This window comes from Lolium perenne, chromosome 3, assembly GCF_019359855.2.
Source record: "Lolium perenne isolate Kyuss_39 chromosome 3, Kyuss_2.0, whole genome shotgun sequence".
NCBI classification, from domain to species: Eukaryota; Viridiplantae; Streptophyta; class Magnoliopsida; order Poales; family Poaceae; genus Lolium; species Lolium perenne.
In genome coordinates this window covers 138,372,729-138,388,297 of record NC_067246.2, presented here as the reverse complement: position 1 = coordinate 138,388,297, position 15,569 = coordinate 138,372,729, and the positions used below count along the sequence as shown (strand labels likewise).

The 15,569-nt window shown below is 47.1% G+C and overlaps 2 protein-coding genes across 2 annotated transcripts; one reads left to right on the top strand and one right to left on the bottom strand.

Moving 5' to 3' along the window:
* The first annotated feature begins 2,282 nt into the window (after positions 1–2,282).
* On the top strand, positions 2,283–4,875 carry LOC127342566 (uncharacterized). Its single transcript, XM_051368542.1, has 6 exons — positions 2,283–2,418; positions 3,275–3,621; positions 3,746–4,016; positions 4,094–4,198; positions 4,285–4,430; positions 4,523–4,875. The coding sequence occupies exons 2-6, from the start codon at positions 3,275–3,277 to the stop codon at positions 4,620–4,622; spliced, it is 969 nt and encodes a 322-aa protein (XP_051224502.1). The 5' UTR covers positions 2,283–2,418; the 3' UTR covers positions 4,623–4,875.
* Positions 4,876–10,593: 5,718 nt separating this feature from the next.
* Positions 10,594–14,410, bottom strand: LOC127342565 (F-box protein At2g32560). Its single transcript, XM_051368541.2, has 5 exons — positions 12,817–14,410; positions 12,412–12,491; positions 12,082–12,260; positions 11,849–11,923; positions 10,594–11,125 (listed from the first exon to the last, which is right to left on the bottom strand). Exons 1-5 carry the CDS (start codon positions 13,507–13,509, stop codon positions 10,938–10,940), a joined length of 1,215 nt encoding a protein of 404 aa, XP_051224501.1. The 5' UTR covers positions 13,510–14,410; the 3' UTR covers positions 10,594–10,937.
* Between the last annotated feature and the right edge of the window lie 1,159 nt (positions 14,411–15,569).

The following is a 15,569-nucleotide window of genomic DNA, read 5'->3' as shown; positions in this document are numbered from 1 at the left end:
ATTTCCCTGCTTGCAACATGGCCAGTGCTGAAATTCTTCTCAGATAAACGATCGTTGAGCGTGGGGCTCAATGGAATATCGGCCTGAGATGGGGCTTTTCCTGAAAAGTGGAAGCGCAGTATGTGGGGTGGAGCGCGATCGCGGAGAAAAGGATCTCGTCAAATGCTGACATGGCGACGCTGCAGCCTAGATTTAGATAACCTCTCCAGCCATACAATCGCCCCAACACATCTTTTGCGTGGCGCACAGCTCAGCTCAGCTCACCACCCGTCGCAGGCCCACATGTACTCTGAGGCTGTGAGAGAGTGAGAGGGAGCTTTGTACTCGAATCTTTCTAGATGTGGTATTCGAAACTTTTCCTAGATGTGGTAATCGTCCAATCGATGGTCTAGGCTTGCCTTTGTGGTACTTTTCTTACCCTCTAGGATTGGATTTGTGACCCTTTTAACCTGGTTAGTAAAATTCTTCAAAAACAACTTATTTAAACTACTGCACCAAGCGCAACCATAGTATATGCGCCTGCCTCAACACATCACGATAGACTGACGTCATACCCTAGATTTTTTTAGGGGTAATAACTAGAAAAAACTTGCTTAAACAAAATTATTTGAAGAAATTATGCTAAGTTGAATGTTAGGATATGAAAGGTGAGATTGCCTTGTTTGCTAAAGAAGTATTGAATCTACGTTAAGCTGAAATTATGGCTTGAGCTAGAAGACTATCGATAGTTATTTCTAGTAGTTTTATGCGGTTGCAAGAATCACATTAAATATAAGACAACTCTACCATAAAAAGGATACGGTACCTAAGCTTGTGGATAAATCTTGAAAATTGTTGAGTTAGGGCTCAATCATTTTCTAGAATATCCTTTCAAATCCCTTTGAGACGTGCAAGATATGATTCTCGATGTGACCGTTTTTATATAGGAAGTACCGAGATTGGCTTCTTGTGCGAGGGTTATGACTTAGTGGGGTAAATCTGCTACAACCTTGAATAGCTTCAGTGTTGTAGCTAGATTTGCCAAGAATGGCTAATGTTTTGATAGTTATGACCAATTTCCTCAAGGATTGCCCTAGCACTATGCTTCTGAATATGGTGAGACCCGTTTTGAGGCGAGTACTTCCAAGAATCACATGTGTTTATTATATAGCCAAGTCCCAGTCTATCAAGTTCAATGTTGTTGGATTTTGCCTCGATGGTACCGATTTTGTTTTCTGGACTTGCACTTTTTCTATGAGCAAGTGTTGTCTATGTTGATTCTATATGGCCAATTTTGAATCTAGTGTGATCACATTTTGATCATGTTGTTTGACTCTTAGGCTCCTAGAACAGATCATGTACGGGCCATTGGACTTTATGTGTCATGAATCATTCAATGGTAGCCCTTTATACCATCTGGCTAGTATATGCCATTTAATACTCCCTCTTTCGTACGACTTGCACACTCAAACATATGATTATTTTGAACATATTAGGTCTCTAGCACCTTAGATCGGTTTATCTCTCTCATCCTTGGGCACATACAAGTTTCACCATCACTCGACACCATGGGGTTTGGAGGAATTTGGCCATATGCTAGAGCGGTGAACCATTGAGGCACATGTGTTGTCATGTCAATAAGAATGCAAAAGGAAGGGGAATTAAGCATATCACCAGACATGAATATATTATCAAGAACAACTAAATGCATTTTTTGACCGAGAGCACTATTTTTCCGTAGAGTCTGTTTCATCTTTTACCGAGTGTACCCGATTTTCAATAGGGTCTATTGCATTTTGGAGTCGAGGGCTATAAGGGCTTGAACATAGTATACTATTTTTTAAGAACAAATGATTACCGCAAAAGTATAAAACAAAACACTATGCGAAAAGAATTGAAAAGAACTTTAGGTTGGAAACTACTAGTAACGTGTACCATGTCCTTGTCTGGTGAACGTGCACTTGAGAGGGAAAGAAAAAAGCTGGAATGCGGTTTGCAGCAAAATAAATGCTTAGCATATTAGGCGCTGAACGAAAATATTAGTTAAGCAGAGGGTTTCCCTGGAAAGATACGCAAATCGCTTGGGCGAGAGAGCCTAATATTTGAGGAAAGGATCCTTAGGGCCTACGTGGCGCAGCGACAGCCTAGATTTAGATAACCACCCTCTCCAGCCACACGTTTCCGCCTCCACTCAACCTTTTACTTGGCCTATCGGCTGACACCTCAGCAGCCCGGCCCCACCACGGCACGGGCAGCGGCCATTCACGATATGTAGGGCCCACCCGTCAGTGCCTTGAGCGATTAGTTAAGTAGAGGTTGCCCCCTCCTGTCTTTCCTCTTCTCCCCGTCCACAATTATAAGCCGCAGCACAGCAGCCGCCTAGACGCTTCCGCGCATTTCGACATCCACAAGAACAGCCCCGAAGAAGAAGAAGAAAAGGTTTGTGAGTTGCTGATTTCTTCATATGTTCTTCTTCTCTTGATTCCTTCTATCGTTAATTGCTGTATTCTTTGCTCCTCCCGTGAGATTTCGTTAGTAAAGTCAGTTTTTTCTCTCTCCTGGTAGGTGGTAGCTAGCTAGCTAACCCTGTGTTCTTCATTTGTTCTTGTATGTGTGTGGCCAAAAAAAAAAGCTAAAAACATATGAACCAGAAGAAAAGGTCCTATTGAAACATGGAGTTATTTGCTTCTTGTATATGTTATTTTGTTTGCGGTTGTTTTCTATTTCGTCTCTGTTTCTGTTCCTGAATCCTGACCAAACTTAATGTCTTTTTTTCCTGGAACCGCCTAGTCTTAGCATAGAGATGTCAAGTATTGGAAGTAATCGTGATTTGGGGTTTGATTTTGCTTTCTCCGGCTCAGGGTCGTATGAGATCTGCGATTCAGAGCGCTTGGGTTTTCTCTCTTTTTTTTCGGGCAAATCTCGTTATTTTGCAAGTTGCTCGGTGTGGAGTTGTTTGGTCCGCTCTTTAAGTTCGGATAATTTCGTTTCAATCTTGCTGTGACTTGCTTCGCACATGATGGAATTTTTTAATTGCTTAAGAGTTTCATAATATGAGTAGCATCAGGTACTGCAGGTTCTGCATCTTGCTCAGCTATTTCCCAAAAAAAAAAAAAACAGAGCGGTTTTTTTATGCTTAGCTTCAGTTAGTTGTCCTTCTTTACTTGGATTTTGATGCTCCAATATTTGCTAGTAACTGATTAGTGCTAGATTAAAGTTTTGTTAAAAGGATCATAACTCAATAGATGCAACATGTAGTTTGGTTCATGTTCTAATAGTACCATACCTTTTCCAGATGGGTAGCATGACATGTTATGTCCTGCCAGAAGGTGGAAACATCTTTCCATCCGGTGATGCAGTCTTAGAGAATCAAGAAACAGAGCAAGGAACTTACTGGTCACAGTGGAATTCAAGGCTATCTGATGATCTGAACACAGCCAGCGTGTATTCACACGAGCACGAGAAAGAAGCCGCCCAATGTTTCGACACTGACGAACATCGGAGGAGCAAACAATGGGAGAGGTCTTCAGCATGCGCCAGGGGTGCATCTTCAGATTGCAGTACACGGCCTTCAGAAGAACAATCTGAGGGTCCAGCACCGTCGGAGCTACAGCACACAAAGGAAACAAACGACATCTTCTTGTATGTACAAAACTCTAGATAGTGCTTTACTAAGAGCTTGTATAGATAGTAATTGTGCGATTCCGTTCGTGATCGCTGTAAATCCTATGCATGGTTGTAAACCAATCTGTCCAAAACTTTTCAGGAGTCAATTCTCCGATGATGAGATGAGGATGATGGATGCGCCTTTTCAGGCACTTGATATGTTCCCTGGCTCCATGCACAGGCTACTGTCCTATGAAAACATGCTGAGTGGAGTACTAACTGATTCCCAAGATGAAGAAGCAAATCCTGACCACAATGAAATGGACACCATGGATACTTGTGGCTTTCCTTTGTTCAGCCATGAATTGCAAGATGATCCGAGCAACGCAGATGGAAGCTTGGGAACACTAGTAAACCCCTCCAATAACAAGGTAAAATATGTTCTAGCTCATGTTGTTCTTTATTTGTGTATCTGCTGGATGATATACTGATCAGCTTTAAATTGCAGTCTGAGGTGAGCACCATGAAAAGGAGCATGTCAGTTGCTGATATACAGAGCTCCTCTAACGGGGAAGTAGCAGTGCTTGAGGAACTCGAAGATATAATGTTCCAGGTATGTTCAGTGGATGGCATGTCCAGTCTATTTATGTAAACATGCATTTTTACGTGTCTCTAACCATGAAATACCTGCTTCTGAAGCTGACCAAGAAGACGCGTGTATGCCTCCGTGACGCTTTCTACAGACTGGCTGAAAGCTCGGAAGCACAGTGCACTGCTGCAAACGGAGGAACAATCACGACCTCAGATGAACAAAGTTTTCAGCAATCAGAGGGCATTGGATCCAGGTACATATATACGACTCCGTCTTGCTTGCCTGATCAATTGTGCCGAGTCTCAATGTGTACCTAATCTATTGGAGCTCACTTGATAATTTCAGCTCCTCGACATTAGACCAAGCAGAACGAGAGACAAACGCAATAGACAGAACCGTGGCGATCCTCGCGTTCAACCAGCCTTCCTCAGCTCAATGGGAATGATCTCTGCTCTCACGATCCAGAGCATGAAGCACTCCATCCATGTGTAGCTGGATCAAAGGTGAAAAGCAGGCTAGCATCTGCAGCCTCGCCGGTTCGCCTAATTCAGAGATGTACATGTACACTACGTAGGTTGCTAGGACATTTTTCTCTGAGCTTGCAAGTAGAGAGCCATGATCCAGACTCTATCATGTATAATGACTTAACCTCTTTGTAAAATTTTGACGGCAAAAGAATGATGATATTTGTACTGTTATGATTGCGTCTCGGGCATCAGTGAGTACCACAACTGGCACCACAATTTGGATTCGAGAGGTTCATGCTTGTTTTCTGATTGAAACGGCATCGTGATTCAGATAAGCTCATCAACCATAGTATACTTGCTTAGCATCTACTATCCGATAACAAAACATGCTGGCAACCAGTACCAGACTACCAGGATACCACAAGTAGCAGTTATCAGCTCAGAAGAATCTCTGAACGTATCATACCCACCCTGCCTGAGCTCCAAGTTGAGGTTGAAACTGATGTTTGTAATATCCTCTCGATTCATATTAATTTATTAAAACTCAGAATTATGCTTTCTTTTGATTCTGCACGCTTTTATGTTCCAATTTATCCATGAATTCGGCGGGGGTTTTTTTCCCGGGAATTAGTGGAACCCGTGATTAAACAGGGCCACCCTTTTGGATGCAAGAAAGAATTCAAAGAGGGAAGCACCTAGCGCTCGGTCAATCCAGAAATAGTAGAGCGCTTGGTCGATCAACAGAGCAGGTTTTTCCTTGGATTATATTCACTTGGCCCCACCTTCGTTCCTTAATTGCTCCTTGGTCTTTTTAAACTACGCTTTTTTTACAAACGGGATGTGAAAAATGCAATCGCACAACAAAAACTAAAAGATTGCATATATATATATACAGTTACACATCTATATGTAATTGTACGTCTATGAGCAAAAATATGCATAGATTTTTCTGGTGAACAAATACAACATGCATATAATTGCGAAGATACATCCGAATTAGACACATATATGTGCAATTGCGCATCTATATACAATTTCACGTAAAAAGATGGCATCGGTTCAAAATTGCTGATATATGTGCGTCTGGCATTGGATCTCAGTTGCAGATATATGTGTAATTGTGCATCTATATGACATAGGAAAATCATGAGTTTTCTGTTACGTATATATGCGACTACGTGTGTAGGTGCGATTGTACAAACAGAGAACTTAAAAGCGCCTATGAAAAATCTTCAAAATGTGTGAAAATGAAAGCCTAAGAGCATCTCCAGCCGCGTCCCTCAAACAACGCCGGGTCGAGCGTTTGGTGGACGCGTTTTCTTCCTGCCGTGTTTGGAGGACGCTGTTGTCTAGCCGCGTCCCCCAAACGCGATCCCCAAATAGAAATTCAAATAATTCACATTCAAAAGAGATCGTTCCCGAAATCGTCGCAATCGAAGTAGCCGCAATCAAAGTACTAGATGCGTGATCATATTACAGACCGGTGGTGCAATCTAAACATAAGTTGGAAGAAGGGGTTCGGCGACGTTGGTGGCGCATCCTAAGTCGACGCACGACGACCTTGTCGTGCTCTGCCCGGTCTGCCTGCTCCATTACCGATGCTGATGCAGATGTCGATGCTGCTGATGCAGGTGTACTAGCAGACGCTGTCGCAGATGCGCTGCTGGTGGCGGCTCTTGCTCCGGAGGTGGGGTTGCTGCCGCTGCCTTGGCCGCAGCAATTTTGGCTTCATATCGTCGAGGATCATGCTTTTGTAGAAGTTGTGCGACGCCCGCATCCGGGGAGACATTCCAGCTATCGACGCGGTCAGCAGGGACATGTCCTCCTTGCGTTTCTTGAGCTCCATCTTCTCATCTTGCCTCTCGAGCAACATCGTTCAGCTTTCGTCGGCCTTTTTTTTTGTCGCGGGAGAGCAGGGTCGAGGAGACCTCGCGAGGCAGTGTGTGATCGACACCTGCGTCTTCTCGGTCGCCGACGCGTCGGCCAAGGCGGCCTTGGCAGCCTTGTTGCCGATAGGGCGCCCTCCCGATGTTGCGAGCGACGCATCCAGATCAGTGGCATCTTTCCCCTTCGACAACGAAAGACACATCAACCGCCATTTCTCGTTCGTTTTGAACTTGCTATAGCAATGAATTAGCGCGAAAGACGTAAAACCTTCTGAGTTCTTCCGGTACATTGCCATGGCGCGGTCGAACTAATCAAAGGACGCACAATCAGATCGTGATTAAACTAGGCGCTAGAACTTCATGTAGAAAGAGGCCTACCACATCGCCAAGGTTAGTGTCGCTGTCGCTTCTGGTCTCGACCTCGTTATGGAAGCCATGTAACATGTTCACCGACGCCTGGATGATGGCCCAGCGCGTCGACATTGCCTTTTGGCTCCTCTTCATTGTCATCATGCGGTAATCCTTCTTGACTAGCTTGCGCTCATCGAACTCCGCCTTGATCCTCGCTCAATACTTTTCGTACTTTTGGTTGGTGGCGATGATGGAGTCATGGCTCACCGTCGACCACGACTCGCAGATACATTCATCCTCTAGAACCTTCGACTTGGGGCCTCGTGTGCCTGAGGCCGCCACCTTCTTCTTCCTGTTCTTACTCACGCCGGCCGCGTCAACCTCCACGAGATCATCTGCATCCTCCACGACATCCTCGTCCTCGTCGTCCTCTTCGTCGCCGCCCACTTCGTCATCCTCCCCCTCCCCTCCTCCTCCTCTTCCTCACCACCGGAGCCCTCAAATTCGAGCGGACCCCTGCTCCCAGTGAATAGGGCGCCGTCCGCACCGGGGCCTGGCTAGCGCTGGGGCGCTTGGTCGTACGCCGGGGAGTGGAACATGTCGTTAGGGTTGAAGCTGCCATGCGACAATGCATCCTCGTACCGCGGCGACAAGTTCGGTGTCACGCACCCGGGAGTGGCATAAGGGCAGTCGTTGAAGAAGCCGGATGTCGACGGGGACACCACTCCCGGAATGTATGCTGGGCCCGACGTACTCCATGGGCTCGCATTGGTAGGAGCGATACACGTGGCCAGCGTCTTCTGGTGCGCACGTGCCGCCTCCGACTTCTTCTCCTGCTGCACCACCCGTCGTCCACTCCGCTCCGTCGTCGATAGCTTGCGCCCCATGCAGTCTTGATTACACCTTTCATCGGTCCAGCCTTCCGTCTTCTTCCTCGCAGCCGGCGCCTTCCGCGGCTTCGTGAACGGCCCCTTCAGCCCTTTCGTCTCATTGCCCGGCGGCTTAGTGGCCATTTTCTTGGCCACTTTTTGGGGCATGTCGGCGGCGCCATGGATGGGAGAGGGTAGCGTCGGTGGGAGGGAGAGAGTAGCGACGGCGAGAGGGAGAAATGATTGGCAGGAGAGGCGGTGAAATCGTTTGGGAGGGCAGAAATGTGTGGCGAGAGAGGCGCGATGTGGCGGGAAAGGGGGTTGAATTTTTATATCTCGCTGACGCGTCGGTCCCGCGTCTCCTCGCCTTGTTTTTCGTTGTGTCCGGCGTCCGGAGCGTCCTCTGTGGACCGGGGTCGGGCTCGGGCCGCCGGACAGCGTATTGTGCCGCGCCGAACGAAAGGAGACTTTGGGGCACGCGGCTGGGAACGAAAATTTGTCCGGCGCCCCCCAAATACATTTGGGAACGTTTTGAAGAATGTCGGCTGGATATGCTCTAACAATGTATCCACACACGGTCTAAAACTAGAAGCAAACCTCCCATAAAATTGGGTTGGCCTATATATTGCGCTTTTTTTGAACAGGGGAGGCCTCGAAGGACCTAGAGCTTCATTGCAGTCAAAGCGGTGGCAGTACATATTACAGAAAGGGTCAAAGTAAAGATGGAAATTACAAACCGACCCTCACAATTTGCACAGAGGACTCTAAGAAAGAAACAGGAAAAGCAATCCAGTCCAACTCCTTCTCCACCACTGCAGAGCTCGCCGTAGTCAACCTGCATGCCGCCGGGGACAAGATCACTTGGGGCATGGAGGTGGGAGCCAACTACGGCACAGCTAGAGAACCTCCGCCGGAGGTTGATTGAGTCCTGGAGGTGACGGCCGTACACCATCGCTCGAGGTTGGAGGGGCCGCCTTTCGGCCATGAAGAATGGCGACAGAGGCGCCGTAGGAAACCTCCAGATGAAGACCTGGAAGTGACGGCCGAGTGCCATCACTTGAGGTTGGAGGGGCCGCCCTTCGTCCATGTAGAACGGCGACAGTGGTGTCGTAGGGAACCTCCGGTGAGAAACAACGCCACTCCCCTGAGGCAGATCCAGTGGGTAGCCGACCAAGAGCTGCGCCCCCTCCCCAATCACGCCACCATGACAGATCAGGGAGAAAAGCTTGCAGCTCCGGTCTTGACCACCAGATCCCGTCGTGTCAGCCTTATTTATGGAGATCTCCACTCCTTTCCACCTCCGCAACACCGGCTCCGACCACCGGAGCACCTTGAAGCAGTGGAAGAAGATGGTGCGGCGCCAGATCTGATTGAGAAGATCCGCCGCCTCCCTCCCGGCATAGACGCCAAACGCCATAAAGGACCAAACCCTAGACCTACCACTACAGCTATGTACTCCGGCGCATGCTCCTTCCCTACTCGGGCCGGCTATTCCGGCGGAGAGGACATTGGAGCGGTCCGGCGGGGAAGAAGGGCCTCTCAACTACTGTAGCAGGGCGAGAGAGGGGAGGGGGGGAATGAGCACTCCTATATTGCTTGTTAGCGTGTCGTTGTACCGTAGGCTAACTAGGTCGATCTAGATGAACGGACGGGAACGAACCAAGTAGACTATTCACACGTTCGACGTTAGCAGGTTCGCTCGATGTTTCCGTTTCACGCTCGAAGCTGGTAAGTTTTTAAAAACGGAAAGACTAGGTGCATTGCTCGAATTTGAAATTTGCAAAAATTTGAATATGCTCAAATTTGAAATTTGCACAAATTTGAATATGGTCGAATTCAGAATTTGCTCAAATTCAAATCTGCTTGAATTCGGAATTTGCCCAAATTCAAAATTTGCTCAAATTCGAATCTGCTCGAATTCCAAATTTGCTAAAAAAAATCGAATTCGAAAGTTGCTCAAATTCAAATCTGTTTGAATTCAAAATTTGCTCAAATTCGGAATCTTCCCAAATCCGAAATTTGCTTAAAATCGAAGTTTGTTCAAAACAAAGACGAAAGAACCAAACAAAACAGAAAAGAAACTGTGCAAATCAGAAAAAACGGAAAAAGCAGAAGAAGCGGACTAAAAACAACCACGATGCACTTAATGGGCCGAGGCCCAAGTGGACACCCCGTGCGTGCGGGGCGTATTCCCGCACGCACGCGGGCGATAAATAGGATTCGCCCTTAAAATTTATCTGTTGCTCCGGCAGCCCAACATAGAAAGTAAATAAAAAGGCTACAAGCTACAACGCACATAGGCCCACAGAGAAAGAGGGCGACCCAACAAGAAAACCGAAAATAAAACTTGATCGAGACCTAATGCAATTATCGGTTAACCGCAATTTAGCACAGCGGTTCAAAGAGAGCTAGTTCGCAAAAAAGAGACAGCTGGATTAGGTTATTCTCAGGCCATCAGGAAGCTGTTGATATCTTTCAGATCTTGGGTGAAAAACTTCAGTTTACCTGTACTACTGCTTTAGATAGATACTTCTTTCCTTTTGATTCTGGAACCGTCTTCACCAAAAATAAATAAAAAATACACTACATTACTGCTGTTTTCCTTTAAAATAAGTGACAATTGTGTGTCCAGTTCAGACATTGGTAACAGCCCAAACTCCACTTTTGACTTCGGCATTGTCTTAATCTTAAGACTGCTTCGTGAGCCTACCTGATGGTGAAAAACTCCCAACAGCTCAAATTTCAAACCTCAACTTAACACATAGAGGTTATTGCTGGGAATAGGCCAACTGCTCTCCCTACAACCTAGTTTGCACAGCGTGGAGAACATCCAACATTCGACGGAGACAATTGCGACAAATGTGTCGTAAATCTGAACTAAATTGTAATTTACATTTGATCTTTCTGCTCTAGAACTACGACAGCAGGCAAAAAAGGGCACAGACTGCGGTTACATACATACACTGGATGATGTAGGCTTTATTGCAGGCCTACAGTCCCCTAAATAAAGAAGCAGTCTGCGTTTATTTTGCCTGACAGTAAGTTTACAACCGTGTCCAGCTACCAGATCTGTCACCTCGTGTTCTATCCGTGTGTACAGCTTGAACAGAGGGACGGCGTCGATTGAATCAATGGAAGATATCAATCAGTTAACCATCTTGATGCATCATAACGACGAAATAGCGTGTTATTCCAGGATATCTGTTGGCCACAGCTGCTTCCACTTAGAGATTTCATCCTTTTTGTGGAGTTTCCTTATTCCACCGTAGAATCCAACGCCCTCGTTGCCCTCTTCCCTGTGGTCCTTCCGGTTGACCAGAGACTGCCTCCATCTTGAGCCAGGTGTGTATTGGTTGAACTCCAGCACAACAGTATCTGCAATACACTGAGGTATGTTAGAAAAACAGTATTGGGTGGCTTTATTTATAAAGCAGGACGAAATCCTGTTTCGAGGAGGATGTTAAAAAAACAGAGTCTAGTTACACAGAGTAACTGTGTTTTGACATTCGAGTTTTGAAAGTCGCACACATAGATTATCTTTTTCTCACTGAAAAAAGGAATTAAGGGTGGCAATCTCAGTCATAGTAGCTGCAACGACCTTGACATTCTACATGAATCTAGTGGTATTTGGTTATTTTTATTCAGAGAACAAGTGAAAAAGTAAAACCATTCAATGTAAGGTATCAAAGTAAGCATAACCTAAAAGGATGGTTAATTATAGAAAGGAGTCCTCGCATAGAAATATGAATGTCTGCTATCTTCAGAAGTATGTTAATCAAGTTATCACATCTGAACATGATACAATATGAGTGGGCAGAAACGGTTCAATTAATGGGAATACGTATGATAACATATCTTTCTAATGTACAATCAAGGTCAAACATATGAAGGAAGTCATCATTTTGGCTTATCACTTTGGTTTTAATAAATGAATAACCAAGATGAGTTCAAGGCCATGATGTTGTATTATAATGTTCTTTGGGCTTTGCTGGAATGTTCATGGGGTCATGACTCTGAAAGGCCTATGCATATGCAACTAACGTTGCAATTATTAGTCAAGTCAAATAAATTAGTCGTTGGGATTAAAGTTATTCTCACCACTAAGATGACACCGACAAAAGTGTTCATTTCCATCGCATGACTCCAAGTGGCCAACAACTCCATACCACCAGCCTGCCAAACATATATAGCAACACATGAATGAACACATTGTCCACTGGTAGAATACTCCTCATCTCTATCAGATAAGATTAGCATATCCCCTATGGGCAATGTTTAATGGTTCTTGCAGCACTGCCTAGCGTTGCATTGTTGGGTGCCCGGGAACATACCATATGGGAACTCCTTGTTCCTTCTCCACTGAATCTCAATGTTATCGCCGGGCCGGAGTTGATGTAGGCTGTCAGAGGCATGCAGATCATGTGCAAGGGTTTCGACCGGAGCTGCCCTGATCCTGTCCCAATGCACACCATCCTCCACGACGACAGTTCGTCGCCCATGTGGTGGATACCTGCAACGTCAAAGTTTCCAATTTCAAATCATATCAGATAGACAACTTCAAGTTACAAAAATAATCTGCCGCACTGTTTGTTTGACTCAAAAATATAGAACATGCCCACAGCCTTACGCTTCACTGGCTAAAATCATAAACAGATTAGTACCTTGCACGGAACGAGTCTGTGCGGAAATCATAGCTGAGCTCTGCATCATAGCATGACATCATGAACCCAACATGTCCATGCTGCAAAACAAACATAAAGTTTCAGGATTGCTTCGTGAATAAAAGCTGAAAACTAGAAAAAGATAGGAGCCCAAAAGAAGATGAACAAGTATAGCCAGCAGGAAAGCTCATGAATATCCAGCTCAATTAGACGACAGAGAAGCAAATACATGTAACCAAATTAAGGTGTGAATTCTAATGAAATTTTAGTACAACTTGTTTCTAATAATTCAGCCCAATCAGTCTTCTAATTATTAGCACCGGTGAGCAACTACTACTAGTTAACAAAGTGTACTATAATTCATTAATTCGCATACCGTGCAATAATGAAATGAAATTGTAGTACCTCTCGGTTGTAGACTTGTGCCGGGAACCAGAACTTGCCGCTCTCCATGTGGAGATACCACGACATGACGGAATCATCCAGCACAGGACCCACCGACCTGCCGGCGGCACCGTCGGCCCGAGGCCGCATCCAGGACACCACCGGACAGACGCAGGACAGCGCGGCGAGCCACCTCCGGTGCTTGGCGCTGCCAGCAGAGCCGCACGAGGCGCCGCCACCGGGCGCGGTCGACGAGGACAGATACGACCTCCACTCTTCCCTGGCGGCGGTGCCCAGGACCGAGCCCCACTTGCGGGACATGTGGCTCTCCCAGAAGTGGTCGCTCCGGCAGCGGTCCCGCATGGAACGGCAGACGGCGGCCATGTTCCGCAGCTCTGCCGGCGGCAGCTTGGCGAGAATGCAGTCGATTGCCAGCTCCGGGAGGTCGAGCACGGAGGGCTCACCGGTGTCCTCGGCGCTCTCCACCTTGGCCGCTGGGCGCTTCCTCTTGAAGGACTGCATGAGCGGCATGGCGTCGGCGGCCGTGGCCGTGGAGGCGACGCCTCCGAGCAGCCTGTAGCCGGCCAAGAATCCGAGCAGCGAGAGCGCGAGTTCTTGGCAGATGGAGGCGAGGAACAATCTCATGTCACGGGCGCATGGCTTGGACAGGAAGAGGAGGCAGGAGAAGACGAAGGTGGCGACCAGGGCAAGCATCGATCAGAGTCAGAAAATGCGCGCGGAGCACTGCGGTTGCCCAGTGCTCCTCGCAGATAAACAACAAGACGAGGAGGAGCCACCACGCAGTCCAGTGGATAGAAAGAAAGAAAGGAGAGATGCTGCTGCCGCCGCTACGACCACAACCGCATCAAGAACCTGGCTTTTGGCTAGCTGCTTTCTCCGGCCGATCGTAGACACCGTGAGGGTGACGCGATGGAACCCACTTTACAAACAAAATATTAGGCGGGCAGGATTCGGTGGAATCGAAGCCCGGAGAAGAAGGGGAGACGCACGAACCAAGAATCGATAAGTCAAATTGGAGCTTAATCACTCTGTCGCAAGCAGGACAGGAGGGAACAATCGGATCTTCGCAGGCAGCTGGAACGGGGGTATTTGGAGCCACGGAAAGATCAAAGAATGGTCCTAGCTAGCTTAGCAAAGACGAAAGGGGGAATGGAAAAGGGATCTTGGAAGGAGATAAGAGAGAGTTGGTGAGAGGAGGAGAGCTTTGGTGGGAGTGAGTGAGCAAGAGGAGAGGAGGGAGGACAGCGTGGGCGGGCCCGGCCGGGGCACGGTGCACGCAGGCAGCTTCCCCTCACCTCACCTCACCGTCGCCCTCCGCCGCCCCTCTCCCTCTCCCTCCCCGTCCCCTCTCTCGCTTCCAAGAAACGAAAGCTAGGGCGGAGGAGAGAAATGGAGGGAGTAGGAAAGGATGGCCGGCGTAGGAGACGAGTATATATGGATGGAAATTCGCTTCTGGCGTGCGCGCGTGGATTTCTTGTTTGTGATCTCTCCTTGTTTCTAGCCAACGTGGCCTCCAAGACCTCTGGTTTTGTGGCGCAGCGGATTTGGCTAGCAGGAGAAGGAGAGACGCCAATTATTGGGAGCCATGCGTCGGTTTGGTGGTGGTCTCATCTCTGTATGTTCCACGGGGACGAAGAGAGGTGAGGTAGGATGACGGAGGGGACTCGTGGCCAAATTTAGCACAGGATTTTTGTCGATAGAAATTGTGTGTGCAGTGCGCGCATTCCTTCATGTGTCTTCCAATTTGTGAACAATCTCGACCTTAAGTTTTGCCGGGAAGCAGATAGCGCTGCTGCTAGTGGCGGAGGCAGCGACCGCGACAGAGTTCTCATATTTGAAATGTAGCAAAACGAGAGAAAATGACATTGTAATCTTGCATGGAACTACCTTCATTTCAATCAAAATAAATGTCTAACTACTATCTTGGTAGGAACCGGTCTAGATGCATTTCAATATGCATACATCTGTATCTAGAAAATATTGCGACACTTATTTCAGAATGGAGAGAATACTAGCGTCGCCTCCAATGAATAAGGTCTACATTATTTTTAAAAAGTCAAAACATGAAAACTTTAACCAATTTTTTACTAAAAGTTAGTAACATGCAAACACTAGTGGAGAAGAGCCCTAATGTCGATTGCCGTAAGGCCCTTTTGTCGCGGGCGGCGAGCCGCGACAATGGAGGCGGGAAAGGTCCACCCTTTTATCGCGGGTCGCTTACCACCCGCGACATATGGTCCACCACGTGGCAGGCGCGGGGCGCCCAGGGGACACACCCTTTTGTCGCGGGCGGTGTTACGACCCGCGATAAAAGGACCCCTACGTGGCGCGCGCAGAACACTGCTGCTTTAGGGTTTGAGGGGTGCAGCACCCCCCCCCCCCCCCCCCCGCCCCCCTTTTGTTTCATTTTTTCATTTTAAAATAAAAGTTCCATATATTTGTACACTACTACAAGTTGTACATGTTCATTCATTATATATAAGATCAAGCAAACAAATATTGGAAGCGAAAGTCTATTCGAGATTCCCCTTACACATATACATGGAGCTCACTACTACTGGGACAAAAGCCCGTCGTCTATTCGAACTAATACATGGGGATCATTTGTTGCGCCTATTTGGACTAAACAAGCCCTTGTCGTCTATTACTTCTCTCAATAGAAATCCCGCCAGTTCCTCCGTAATTCCTAGTATGTGTTCTTGTGGTTGGAGCTTCTCCCGCATGAAGTCGACCTATATAGGAAAATGTGATGA

What these genes read in the sequence shown, in the direction of transcription:
- LOC127342566 (XM_051368542.1), top strand. Translation starts at nt 3,275, where the DNA reads ATGGGTAGCATGACATGTTATGTCCTGCCAGAAGGTGGAAACATCTTT. An exon ending in GAAACAAACGACATCTTCTT is followed by an intron (nt 3,622 to 3,745) that starts GTATGTACAAAA and finishes AAAACTTTTCAG; the next exon opens with GAGTCAATTCTCCGATGATG. An exon ending in TAAACCCCTCCAATAACAAG is followed by an intron (nt 4,017 to 4,093) that starts GTAAAATATGTT and finishes TTTAAATTGCAG; the next exon opens with TCTGAGGTGAGCACCATGAA.
- LOC127342565 (XM_051368541.2), bottom strand. Translation starts at nt 13,509, where the DNA reads ATGCTTGCCCTGGTCGCCACCTTCGTCTTCTCCTGCCTCCTCTTCCTG. An exon ending in ACAGACTCGTTCCGTGCAAG is followed by an intron (nt 12,261 to 12,411) that starts GTACTAATCTGT and finishes TTGACGTTGCAG; the next exon opens with GTATCCACCACATGGGCGAC. An exon ending in TTGTCGGTGTCATCTTAGTG is followed by an intron (nt 11,126 to 11,848) that starts GTGAGAATAACT and finishes AGTGTATTGCAG; the next exon opens with ATACTGTTGTGCTGGAGTTC.